General features: G+C 48.5%; 1 protein-coding gene across 1 annotated transcript; it reads left to right on the top strand.

The window, feature by feature from the left end:
- The first annotated feature begins 3,754 nt into the window (after positions 1-3,754).
- Positions 3,755-8,683, top strand: LOC119886495 (piggyBac transposable element-derived protein 4-like). The gene is made up of 5 exons (XM_038697270.1): positions 3,755-3,860; positions 4,082-4,645; positions 4,933-5,064; positions 5,116-5,452; positions 5,519-8,683. Exons 1-5 carry the CDS (start codon positions 3,755-3,757, stop codon positions 6,135-6,137), a joined length of 1,758 nt encoding a protein of 585 aa, XP_038553198.1. The 3' UTR covers positions 6,138-8,683.
- The last annotated feature ends 3,427 nt before the right edge of the window (positions 8,684-12,110 follow it).

The raw sequence follows: 12,110 nt of genomic DNA, 5'->3' as shown, positions 1-12,110 counted from the left end.
AGCATGGGAGAACAGTGGATACTTTTAATACAGCCCACACCCCTAATACTGTGTAACTATAACAAGTAGAGAACAGAAGAAAAAGATGTTCTTTCTTTACAACTGTCTGCATAGCTTATTCATATTGTGTAATGAATGAAAATAAATAGGCCTACTAGGCTCCTCTCTACTTTGACATTTAAGATTAGCTTGTTTGATCCACCTTCATACACATGTGACATTACTGTACAACTTGAGAAAGGTGAGTTGTTTTCTGCTCCAGCCTGCCTAAAAGAAAAGCGTTTTTGGGATTAAATGGACTTTATTAGCTGCTGCAGTGCAGGATGAACTCAGAATAGACCCATTTCTCACCTTATTATTCTAAATCATGCAACAAAGAAGAAGAAATGCATAATAAATCCTGTCCACAAATACTGTTCAGCATGTAGTATGATGAACAAGACTTGTGTTATAGCTGACTTGGGCAGTGAAATGTTTAATTTTTTTAATTCATGTGGTCATAGTTGTCCACAACTCAAATCAGAATATAAGAAGAAATGTTTTATACCACCTCAAGAAGGCTTCCTATCAGAAAGGTAGGAAGGTATTTCAAATGTACAACTGCAGTACTTAAATCTAAGTAAAGTAATTTCCCTGACATTTTTGTGTTACTTTACTTTTAATAGACGCATGTAACAGGTTTTATACTTCCTGTGAGTATAATCCAATCAATCTTATTTTCATACTGTATATCCGTTGTGTAATTTGATAAATTGTGTTGTATGTGGTGCTCGCATCGGGTACTACTGAGACTTCATTGCCCTCTTCAGAGAAGACTCTGACTGCAACGTGCGTCTTTGTAAAGAGAGAAACGGACAGAAAAAGTCTCTAACTCTGCCTGTCAGCTCGCTCTGCTCCGTTAAAACTGAATTTACCATACAGAATTGAATACGAGTGCACTCCAGATTTAGCGGCAGCCAGCTGACCGTGTGCTTCTCCCTATACCACAGTTCTGTGTCCATGCATGCAGCAAACTGAAAGCACTGTCTGTCGGAGCGTCTACGTGAAAAGAGAAGGAAGACATTGCTGGTAGTATTGTCTTCAGAGTTGTTAAACACCTCAGCGCACTGAAGGAAGCCATCTGACTGTGTGAGGGGCAAGATCGTTGATGTCTGCAGGCAGAGTAGGCCTAGAGCTCTCCTGTCTGACTGGTCCACCAATAGCAGAGAAGATGACCCCTTGAGACACAGCCCCTCCTCATTTGCATAATGAGGCAGAAATGCATACAAAAATTTAAAAAAGATAGGCAGAAATAAATACCATGGCTGAAAATAAATAAGGTAAATAAATACAAAGGAAGAATAAAACAGACAAAAATATTAAAACACACACATAAATAAATACATTAAAAAAATTAGTAATAAATAAAGTTGAATAAACAATAAGGTAATTATAACAAAGGTGAATAAGTAAAGGCACTAATTAAAATATAAACATTTATGTCTCCTTGTATAATTTAATTACTACCTACATTTATTTATTTACTTTATTTTTGTGTATTTAATTGGATGCTTATTTATTTATTGAGCATTTATTTATTTCTGTATTTATTTCTGGCTGTGTCAGGATCGGTCCTCCATAACGGGGTGGGAGAGTTATCAAGCACGTAAAGTTTGGTCCAGATGTGAGCATGTACACTGAAGTTACAACAACTTCCTGTTTCATGGCGAATCATCGACGCCACGGACACGCCCATTGACGAAAACTCGCAAATAGCACAACTTTTCATCGTCAATGCCTTTAGAAGGCACAGCACAAATTTGACGTCGATCCGACTACATCCCTAGGAGGAGTTCGTTAAAGTACGAAGTGTGTAAATCATCCAAAAATGGCCATAAAATTCAAAATGGCCGACTTCCTGTTTACTTTAGGCTATGGGTTCTTGAGGCTTTTTTGTGCGTCTTGATACGATACATGTCCCCAGAAAATTTCGTACATGTAGGTTGAACGTGAACAAGGGGCTAATCTTTTCCAATTTTGTAGGTGGCGCTAGCGAGTCATTTTGCCACGCCCATGTGCGAAACTTGTAGAATACGAAATTTTTCACCGGTTCTGACATGTTTGCAAATTTTGGTGAGTTTTCGAGTATGTTTAGGCCATGTCATTTGGGCCTACTTTGCAGAAAATAAAAAATATATATATATTAAAGCTGCAAGCAGCGTTGGGCGGGCCCTCGCACTTGTAAGCGCGTCCGCGTGTGAGCCGGCCGAGTTGCATATTCTGGAGCTCTGCCGGTGCGGCTGTGAATTTCCTACGCGGTTATGTCGCCGCATGAAGGTGCTATATGTCACTTCCTGTGTCCCCTATGTGGAGCTACATAGCACTTGCCGCTATGAATATAAATCGGTATTGACGTGTAGATGTCTGGGGGTCAGAGAGTTATCAAGTACGCAAAGTTTGGTTCAGATGTGAGCATGTACACTGAACAATAATGTACCCAAACAATAAAATAAATTCCTTTTATATTTCCCTGCCTTCTTGTTTATGTGTACATACAGAGGAAGAATGTGAGAACAGCACACATTTCATCGTTACTGTGTGCTGTACCGCAGTTCTGTGTCCATGCATGCAGCAAACTGAAAGCACTGTCTGTCGGAGCGTCTACGTGAAAAGAGAAGGAAGACATGGCTGGTAGTGTCTTCAGAGTTGTTAACCCTCGCGCTACCCTTCCGGGTCCGTGTGACCCCGCGGGAGGCCGCTGTTTCTCTCGCTTACGTGTCATGAACGAATACGAGTTGTTGGGGAAAAGTACAGATTGGAGAGCGTAGAGTGGTCCGTGAGCGAGCGAGAGAGGCAGAGAGAGGTAGAGAGAAGTAGAGAGAATAGTAACGGGAATAGTAGAGAGAATAGTAAAGAGAATAGTAAAGAGAATAGTAAAGAGAGCGGTAGCTGATGTTGTAGGCCTGCCTCGGAGGGTCAGGGTGACCCGAGAGAGAGAGAGAGAGAGAGAGAGAGAGAGAGAGAGAGAGAGAGAGAGAGAGAGAGAGAGAGAGAGAGAGAGAGAGAGAGAGAGAGAGAGAGAGAGCCAAACGCGTGTCCGTCTGGGTCACCGTGACCCGCAGCAGCAACAACAGAGAGACACGGGGGTCAACCTGACCCGCGGAGTACAAGACCGGCGAGTAACAAAACAAAAACAACACAAAAACAAGACTTGTCTTCTATCGGGTCAGATAGACCCTCGAGCACCCTTTCCCTCTCGCGTACGCTACGAGAGGATACGCTCATACGGTTTACCGTAACCTAGCCTGCCATGGGTCACCCTGACCCGGCCGCGCTAACCAAAAAAAACCGTTCACAGGATACGATCATACGCTTTACACGCTACGAGAGGATACGCTCATACGGTCTACCGTAACCTGGCCTGCCATGGGTCACCCTGACCCGGCCGCGCTAACAAAAAAAAACCGTTCACAGGATACGCTCATACGGTTTACTGTAACCTGGCCTGCCATGGGGGGTCATCCTGACCCGGCCGCACTACAAAACCGTTCGCATTACATTTGATGACATTATTACGAGCGCTCGGGGTTGAGGGTCAGGCTGACCCGCGTGATATAAAGCGAACGAAGCCCTTTAGGGTCAGGCTGACCCGGGTGATATATAAGCGAACAAAGCCCCACGCGGGTCAGGCTGACCCTCAACCCCGAGCGCGTAACCCTATTATTAACGGACACGCGGGTTCACGCAAAGGTCATCGAAGCCACAGACCGTAACCATGGAGAATCCCGCGCAGGCGCGCAACGAGGCTAGCGGTAACGGATCCCACTCGGACAGCGAGTACGATTACGAGGACCGCGAAGAGTGCGAACTGCAGCAAATAGGTGGTGGCGAAGAAGACAACGGAGAAGAAGAAGACGAAGAAGAAGACGAAGAAGACAACGAAGAAGACAAGAAGAAGAAGAAGAAGAAGAAGAAGAAGAAGAAGAAGAAGAAGAAGAAGAAGAAGAACCATCGCGCACGCAACCACTACCCAGGAGCGACCTCGCGTCCAAAAACGGAGCTTTCACCTGGACGCGCACCGCTCCGCGCGATGTCTCTTCAGCGACCGCTGCCCCTCATATTCCTCATCATCATAATAATAATAATAATCATCATGCTTCTCGTACTCGCACCCCCAATCCCCCGCCGCCCGGACCCACCCCGTACGCGCTTTCCCTGGTGAGCGACATACCGTCCGCGTTCGAGCTCTTCTTTACGCGCGCGATCCGTGCGCTCGTCTTGGAGATGACGAACCTGCATGCCGAGCGCACGAGCTACGGTCTGCGCAACCCGTGGTGGAAAGCGGGCATGGGCGAAGCGGAGCTGCGCGCTTACGCGGGCCTCCTCATCCTCGCGGGCGTGTACAGGTCCCGGGGAGAGGCCGCGGCGAGCCTGTGGGACGCGGAGAGCGGACGCTCGATATTCCGAGCGACCATGCCACTGAAAGCGTTCTACGCGTACTCTACGCTGCTGCGCTTCGACGACCGCGAGACGAGGGCGCAGAGGAGATCCTCGGATAAGCTCGCCGCGGTGAGAGAACTCTGGGACAGGTGGGCCGACAGGCTGCCCTACATGTACAACCCCGGACCCGATGTCACCGTGGACGAACAGCTGGTCCCCTTCAGAGGTACGTGGTGGTGGTATCGCGCTAATCGCGTGGCCCGTTTATTAGCTTGTATCGGTTGTTTAGGTGGTTTTTTTTTTCTTTTATGTGTGTTACGAGAAAGAAGGAACGCGAAATACATAAACGCACAGCACCGTTCACAAGTCTAATATAATATTATAGAGAGCGTTGGCAGTTACATTTACGAGCGTGCGTGGGTGCGTGCGTGTGTCAGCTTCTCTATTATTTGTCCTAAGCTAAAAATCCCCTCTCCTCTCCTCTCCTCTCCTCTCCTCACGTTTCCTCTCCAGGTCGCTGCCCCTTCAGACAATACATGCCCAGCAAACCGGCCAAATACGGGATCAAGTCTTGGGTTCTGTGCGATGCCAAATCCAGCTACGCGTGGAAGATGCAGGTCTACCTGGGGAAAGATAATAAACCCTGTAACACTACTACCACCACCGGAGAGTCTACTAGTCTATCGTCTTCAGCAGCGACCCGCGCGCGTCCCGAAAAAAACCAAGGCACGCGCGTGGTACTGGATCTAACGGCCGACCTCCTCGGACCGCGCAACGTGACCTGCGACAACTTCTTCACGTCCTACGAGCTCGGCCAGCGGCTCCTAGACGCGAACCTGACCATGCTCGGAACCGTTAGGAAGAACAGACCCGAGCTCCCTACCGCGCTCATCTCCGCTAAAGGTAGAGCCGCATTCTCCTCCGAGTTCGCGTTCGCTACCGGACCGGGACCGGGAGGAAACAGAACCACCACGCTGGTCTCGTACGTACCGAAGAAAAACAAGAACGTGCTGGTGATGACTACGCTACCGTGGCGCTCTCGAACCGCAGGACCATCATCCTCAGCGGCAGCTTCATCGTTCACCGCGAGCGGACTCAGCGAGCGCCCCGATCGCAAACCCGAGCTGGTGCTCAAGTACAACGCGACCAAGGGAGGAGTCGACAACCTGGACAAGCTGGTGGCCACCTACAGTTGCAGGAGGATGACCTCCCGCTGGCCCGTGGCCGTGTTCCACAACATACTCGACGTGTCCGCGTACAACGCTTACGTGATATGGCGAGAAACGAACCCGGGCTGGCTGTCCGGGCATCGCAACAAGCGCAGGTTCTTCCTCGAGCAGCTGGGTAAAGCGCTCGTGGCCCCTCTTATAGAGAAAAGACGCGGGCTGCCCCGCTCCGAGGCCTCGCTCGCGCTGGTCCGATGCGTGAGAACCGCTGCGAGCGCGAACGCGAACGCGAGCGGGGCTCGGTGCGAGTCTCGTCCGCATTCTCGTGCTCATCCTCATCCACAACCGCCTTCGCGAGAGGACCCCTCTGAAACTGGGTCACGTGACAGAACCGAACCGCTCCAGCAGCAGCAGAAACCCCAAGCCAGCAAGAGGAAGCGGTGTCAGATATGCCCCGCTAAAAAAGACAGCAAAACCTTCACCACGTGCCGAGGCTGCAGCAAGTACGTGTGCAGGAGCTGCGCGCTTCCGTACTGCCCTTCGTGCGTGTGAGCGCGTGCGCGTGGTACACACGGAGGAGATGAACGAAGATCGAGATAGCGGGAGGGTTAACGCTCAAGACATTCTCATCCGAGCACACATACGTAACGTGAGCCCTCTAGGGGGCGTTTTTAAAATCCAATTCTAAAAGGGGGGCACGCGCGAGAGAGCGAAGGGGGCTCGGGCTCGATTCCCGTTTCGGACACCAGAAGAGTGAGAAACAACACAGAGAGTTACAGTTGTGATCTTTATTGCATGTACTTTAGCACGTATATGGACAACCACATTACACTACATATTCATCCACCGCGGCCCACCAGCCGTGGGTCCAGTGCTTCCCGTGTGAGATACAAGAGGCCTGTTGGTAGAAACACATGATCGCGTTTATCCCAGTATCGCGTCCCCTCAGAACGTTGAATCGCACCATGGGTCCGGAAATGCGACGCTGGAACAGCTTAGCATATTCATACCCGACCATTACCATACAGTTTTCTTCCTGGATGCCTGCCCGCTCTATCACCCTCGTGTCCAAAGAGTACAAGTCCCTATCATTCTGCCTGACCATGCGCACAATGTCCATGTCCTGTACGTCCATAAACGTGAGCATGCCCTCAGGGGAGATCCACTCCCGGGGTGGGTTGTAAAACCGGATATCCATGTCCACATACATCAGCGCGTTACCAGTCAAAACGGAGGCGCGCTCCGCGCTGCACTTGGCTCTCACCACGTCTCTGAACCTAGGGGCCTCGTACATGGCGAGCTGCCTCAGATAGTCCATATAGTAGACTCTGTTATATTCCTCCACCACCCAGTTATACCCATCCGGTGGATACAGATCGGGTAGATCTTCGAGACACACGGGAATTAGATTTTCCCCTCGGACCTGACCGAGCATCTCTTCCTCGTTGGTCATGTTCCACCTAGAATAAAATAGAACATGTACGTAGTCTCGCATCGTCCGTGCTTGATGCGTTATACTGGCCACATAGTTGTGTCTCTCTCCGGGTCTCCCCGCTGGCATGGGACGACCGAATACGCTAACCCAGGTGTACATTATTATATCGGGCGTTAGCGTGATATAGTCTTCGGGAATCGTGTACTGAAACTTGTCCAGCATGTACCGCGTCACGGCCTCCTTGCCTCCGACGATGCGCGAGGATAACATGCGCGCAGCCAACGCGGTTGACTTCCTTGCAAATGACCCCATGGCTTACAAGACAGGGAATATCTGTACTGCTTATAATGTAGCAGTGTCCAACGAGATTCCTTATTTTGTGTATCAGCCGAGAAGGGCTGGGTACCGTTGGCTTCATAAATACAACACATCTTAAACGTAACAAGCTCCGTATACACGAGATACGTACACAGAGGCAGAGATGATGGGTTAACAGCATTTGCACCTGCTGAGAGTGGTCCGCTTCGTGCTGTATAGAGCTTCTCTTTTCGGGGTTGCATGTGAATGAAAGGGGAATTGTAGTGTCAATAAAGCAACGTACAGCCGTGTACCACTGTGGTGACTGTTTATTTCAGTATGTTCACAGAAGCATATGATCGCATAGAACAAAGTACAGCATAGCGCGGAACGATGTCACACCAACGTATCACAGGATGTCATTTATTGAAACTACACGGGTACTGGGTGACCACGCTTGAGTGGGACTGTGACCGAGCGTTGGGGAAGGTACATTGCATTGGGAAAGAATCGTATTGTCATACCAGGACCGGTAACCATAGACATTGTTTTCATATACAGCACACACGTTCATAATGTGGTAACTTGTAATCGGTCCAACTCGGCGCCTCACGAGTCCAGATCCCGAGCGTCTATCCAAGTCTTAATTCTAAAAGCGGGGGCACGCGCGAGAGAGCGAAGGGGAAGGGAACGGGTGCTTGAACTTATCTATTTATCTGTTGTGCAAGCGGAGAGTCAGTTGTCACTTTTACTCTGGAGATGCTATAGGTAACATCATGGCTACAAGAAATGTGAGATCTGGTGACATGAACCTGTTTTACCCCCTCTTGGATGTAGAGATTGCATCTGCTCCGGCTCCGCGTTCAACTGAAGATCAGGAAGAGTCAACAGAGAACAGACCGAACAGACAAGTACAAACCTTAACTCATGAACCCATAGACTCTAAACCCGATTATTGGCAGAGGTACAAGAGAAACGTACCCAAGATGACCGTAAAACCAAATACCGCACGGGTATGTGCCTGTTGTACATCTAGATCAGATCGAGAGGTACAAGACGAATCTACACTTGGAGTGTGGCTCGAACCACATTCGAATCGCGAAAGGAGCCTCCGCAGACGTAACAGGAGACGGGTGATACCTTCTGGGTTCTGGAATCGCAGATCTGGAACCGAAGTGGTCTACCTCGACGACTCTGATTAAAAGACGAGCTTTGGTTTCGGGTTGAGCAGGAGAAGGCAACCTTGGTGGTTGTGGAGTCGCAGATCTAGAACCGAAGTGGTCTACCTCGATGACTCTGATTAAAGGCTGAGCTTTGGTTTAGGGTTGTGTAATGAAGAAGAACGAGCATATTGCAAATAAAGTAACATACAACACATGTGCCATTGTGATCAAGTTTATTTCAATGTGTTATATGATAATAACGATATCGCTACAAACATATTTCCATACAGGAGCATACGTGTGTATGAAACCATAGGTATACACGTTGTACAGAGTGAAACAATAGCACATAGTAACGAATAGGACAACGAAGCATGCTCACATAGGATCATATGATTATAAACAAACGTACACATTGTACAGCTCACAAACAATAGTAGATAGTACTGAATAAGGCAACAAAGCATTCTTACAGAATCATACGATTACATGAAACGAACATACATCATGATACTAGGGCCACACAAGTGATCTTGGGTTTGGGTACAGCTATACGAGAGTAATCAGGTAACACGGTAACAACAACGGCATGGATCAGGTAACTCAGATACACATATATTTTCCATTGGTCACAGTTAAATATTGTGTATAAGGAAATGTTTAGACACATAGAGTGGACCTAAACCATCTCTCCAAGCTTCTCTCGATACAAAGGTAGAACATTAACATCAGTAGGATCCATCAACATACGCTCGTTAGGATTCAGTATACTGAGACCTAACGAATGTACTTTAGCGCCCGTGGTTCTGTTGTAACCGGTACAGTCCAATGGACACGCAGCGTAGAATGGCCTCTTGAGCAAAGGTATGCTGGTGTCATTCATATACCGTCCAGATGCGCATTCTTTCAGTATCCGAGATCCGCACCGGTAACGTGTGCATGATTTAGCGGTTAGCAATGAACGGATGCTCGTAGATGCCCACTCAAAAACCACAGAATAGACTGATACGGTCGGTTTACCTTTCCCGTAATAGCGAACCAGTGTAATGTTCATACAGTCACCTTTGTATTTGTAGACCTCATTCTGGTTCATTAAGGTAACCCTGTATGTCACATTCTGGGTATCGAAGACTTTACATATGTTATGGTAGCAGTAAGATTGGTCGATCATGTCCAAGTCAGTTAGTTGAGTCTCCGCATTCTTGAGCACGATGATTAGACAGTGGGTCTTTCGGATTAGATGAGAATGTATAAGGACTATAATGGAAATAAAGCAACGTACAAACGTGTACCATTATGGTGACTTTTTATTTCAATATGTTCACACACAGAATCATATGATCACAGGGAAAAGAAACGTACAGTATAGCGGAACACTCTCGTTCTTGGGTTGTGGGTGTATGGGTAGATTATGTTAGGAACGAGTCATTTTCATAACAGGACCAGTACTCATAGACATTTCCTTTACAGCACTCATACACGTACATAGGTTGGTAATAATATCTCATTTGTCCCAACCCGGCTCCTCACAAATCCGGATCATCGGGCTTTACCCAAGTCCTATCGCCCCTGTGTTTCATGTAAGGTAGCAGCTGCAAGTATATTAGAGTGTGGTTCTCTTGCCAGAACTCCGTATCGTTCCTGTGTAGGTCCACGATTATATCATCATCATGGACCAGCTTACTGAACATGGGTATAGAAGAGTACGCGACCAGCAGCATACTGTTCTCTCCACGAGCAATGCAAGGAACGTACGTTCTCCCCAGCGCCCTTGCGATCGCAATGGCCACTTCAAACGCTTTGCCGCTCAAAACGTACTCTGATACGGTTTTCCAACCCCTCAGGAACACTCCGCTGTGGTTCTCCATCGTCTTCACGAGCTCGGGACTTAGGTTCTCGGTAGGATAGTTCTCGGCAGTGAAGACTGCGCTCAGGTCCGGGTACGAGCACATTCCGTCCTTTGCGAACACCACGGGCACCCTGTCGGCGGTAAACTCTATGTCCATGTCTGCGTACATGATTGCGTTCCCGCCATTCCCGTTTAGGAACGAGACATACTGTTCCTTGCGTTCCCGTAGGGCCTTACGTCTCAACTCGTGCAGCACAGCGGGAGCGTGTTTGATCACCGCCAAACGCAGGTGGTCCAGCAATTCCAAATCAGGCACGTAGTTCTGCGAGTAGGAGCTAGGCGGTATCGAGTGCGGCATGTCCTCGAGGCACAGCAGCACGAGGTTCCCAACACCGCGGAAGTTCGCAAAGAGAGCCTTCTCTTCATGATCCGGAAGGTTCAGCCGAGAGTATACGATTGCGCTTGGGATACGTTGAGCTTCCAACATGATCGCTTGTCGCTTGATCTGGGACACGTAATCTAGGACCTTTCCGTTGAACAGCACCGTACCGTCCGGGATGCCGACGCCCTGGACTGCAACCCACGTGTAGAACACGAGATTAACTGAGAGCTGTTGGTAACTCGAGTCTAACCGAAACCCATCGAAGTGGTCACGCATAAGCTTCTCGATCCGACTCAGGTACCGCGAGTCCGGCAGAGCGTGTGTCATGTTGTTACAGAAACGAGAATGAGAGTAAAAAGCCAAAAAACGGAGACACGGATGAAGGCGGCTCTCTTACTATATAGTTTGGTTGCTGAATATATTGTGTTCCAGGACGCGCTGTCCTCACGTTTCTTTTTGTGGTGTTTAAGAACCACTCACAGTTCACCCTGTTATGATATACAAAGCAGTTACTGGATCCCAACGCAGTGCTGCGAGTACATACGAAGCGTATGTACTCGGAGGAGTGCGTACGTGTTTTTGAGTAGCGTCCTTTTTTTCTATCGTGAAACACGCGTGATCGTGTTAGGGTTAGTAAATGTTTTTCACCGACCTCGCGCGTTCTCGTTCGTGAGTATCAGATTATGTATGTTCGGCTGGATTACCGTTACGTTGCAGTGTTCGGTTAGTCCGATACACTTTGTTTATTCATAACAGAGAAGTTGAATCGACATGTCCTTCTTGAGTATGATCGCTCGGTGCGCATTGGTATTCGAACGTTAGCTGATGCGCGTTTTTCAGGTAATTCAGTGCATCTTGCACATGAGGGAAATGAACACCGGGTTCGATGTTAAATCCGACCTCATCGAAGGTGACCACGAATTTCTCTCCGATCACGGGTACTATGTGAAACAGATATCCGAGACGGTCCGTATCTGTATAATGTATCGCAACGCAAGGAAACGAATGTTGGTTCTGCTGCAGTAGAAATACAGGCATGATCAAATCCTGCACCTGTTCATGTATACATTGCGAGTCTTCAGATCCGGTCTGTACTCCCAACCAAGCGTTGCCTAGTATCGTGGACATTTGTGCCATTTCGCTGGCTACATGCGAAACGGAAAACGCGCTGGATGGTGCAACGGGTGCATTGGGCGGTTTGTTAAGCAACCGAACTCGTGTCACGGAGCTATTGATGCGTCTTATCATATCAATCGGGTCCGCGTACAAGCGTTTAGAGAACGGACACAGGTATCGGTTTCGCGTTAGCAGCACCGGGGCAGTATGCACGCGATTCTTGCTCAGGGTGTGTATCGCGCACACCGCACCTTTCGCGGACCCTGTGTATTCGGATACAACC

The sequence above is a fragment of the Micropterus salmoides genome, unplaced genomic scaffold (assembly GCF_014851395.1).
Source record: "Micropterus salmoides isolate LMB-PRFRI ecotype aquatic unplaced genomic scaffold, ASM1485139v1 Ms_hic_scaffold_4, whole genome shotgun sequence".
NCBI lineage: Eukaryota > Metazoa > Chordata > Actinopteri > Centrarchiformes > Centrarchidae > Micropterus > Micropterus salmoides.
The sequence above is the reverse complement of the archived record's forward strand: the minus strand, read 5'-3'. Positions and strand labels throughout refer to the sequence as shown.

Bases quoted from the DNA above. Each gene is read 5' to 3' on its own strand.
- LOC119886495 (XM_038697270.1), top strand. From the start codon at position 3,755: ATGGAGAATCCCGCGCAGGCGCGCAACGAGGCTAGCGGTAACGGATCC. The intron at 4,646-4,932 runs GTACGTGGTGGT...TTTCCTCTCCAG, and splicing joins ACAGCTGGTCCCCTTCAGAG to GTCGCTGCCCCTTCAGACAA. The intron at 5,453-5,518 runs GCGCTCTCGAAC...GAGCGGACTCAG, and splicing joins GTGATGACTACGCTACCGTG to CGAGCGCCCCGATCGCAAAC.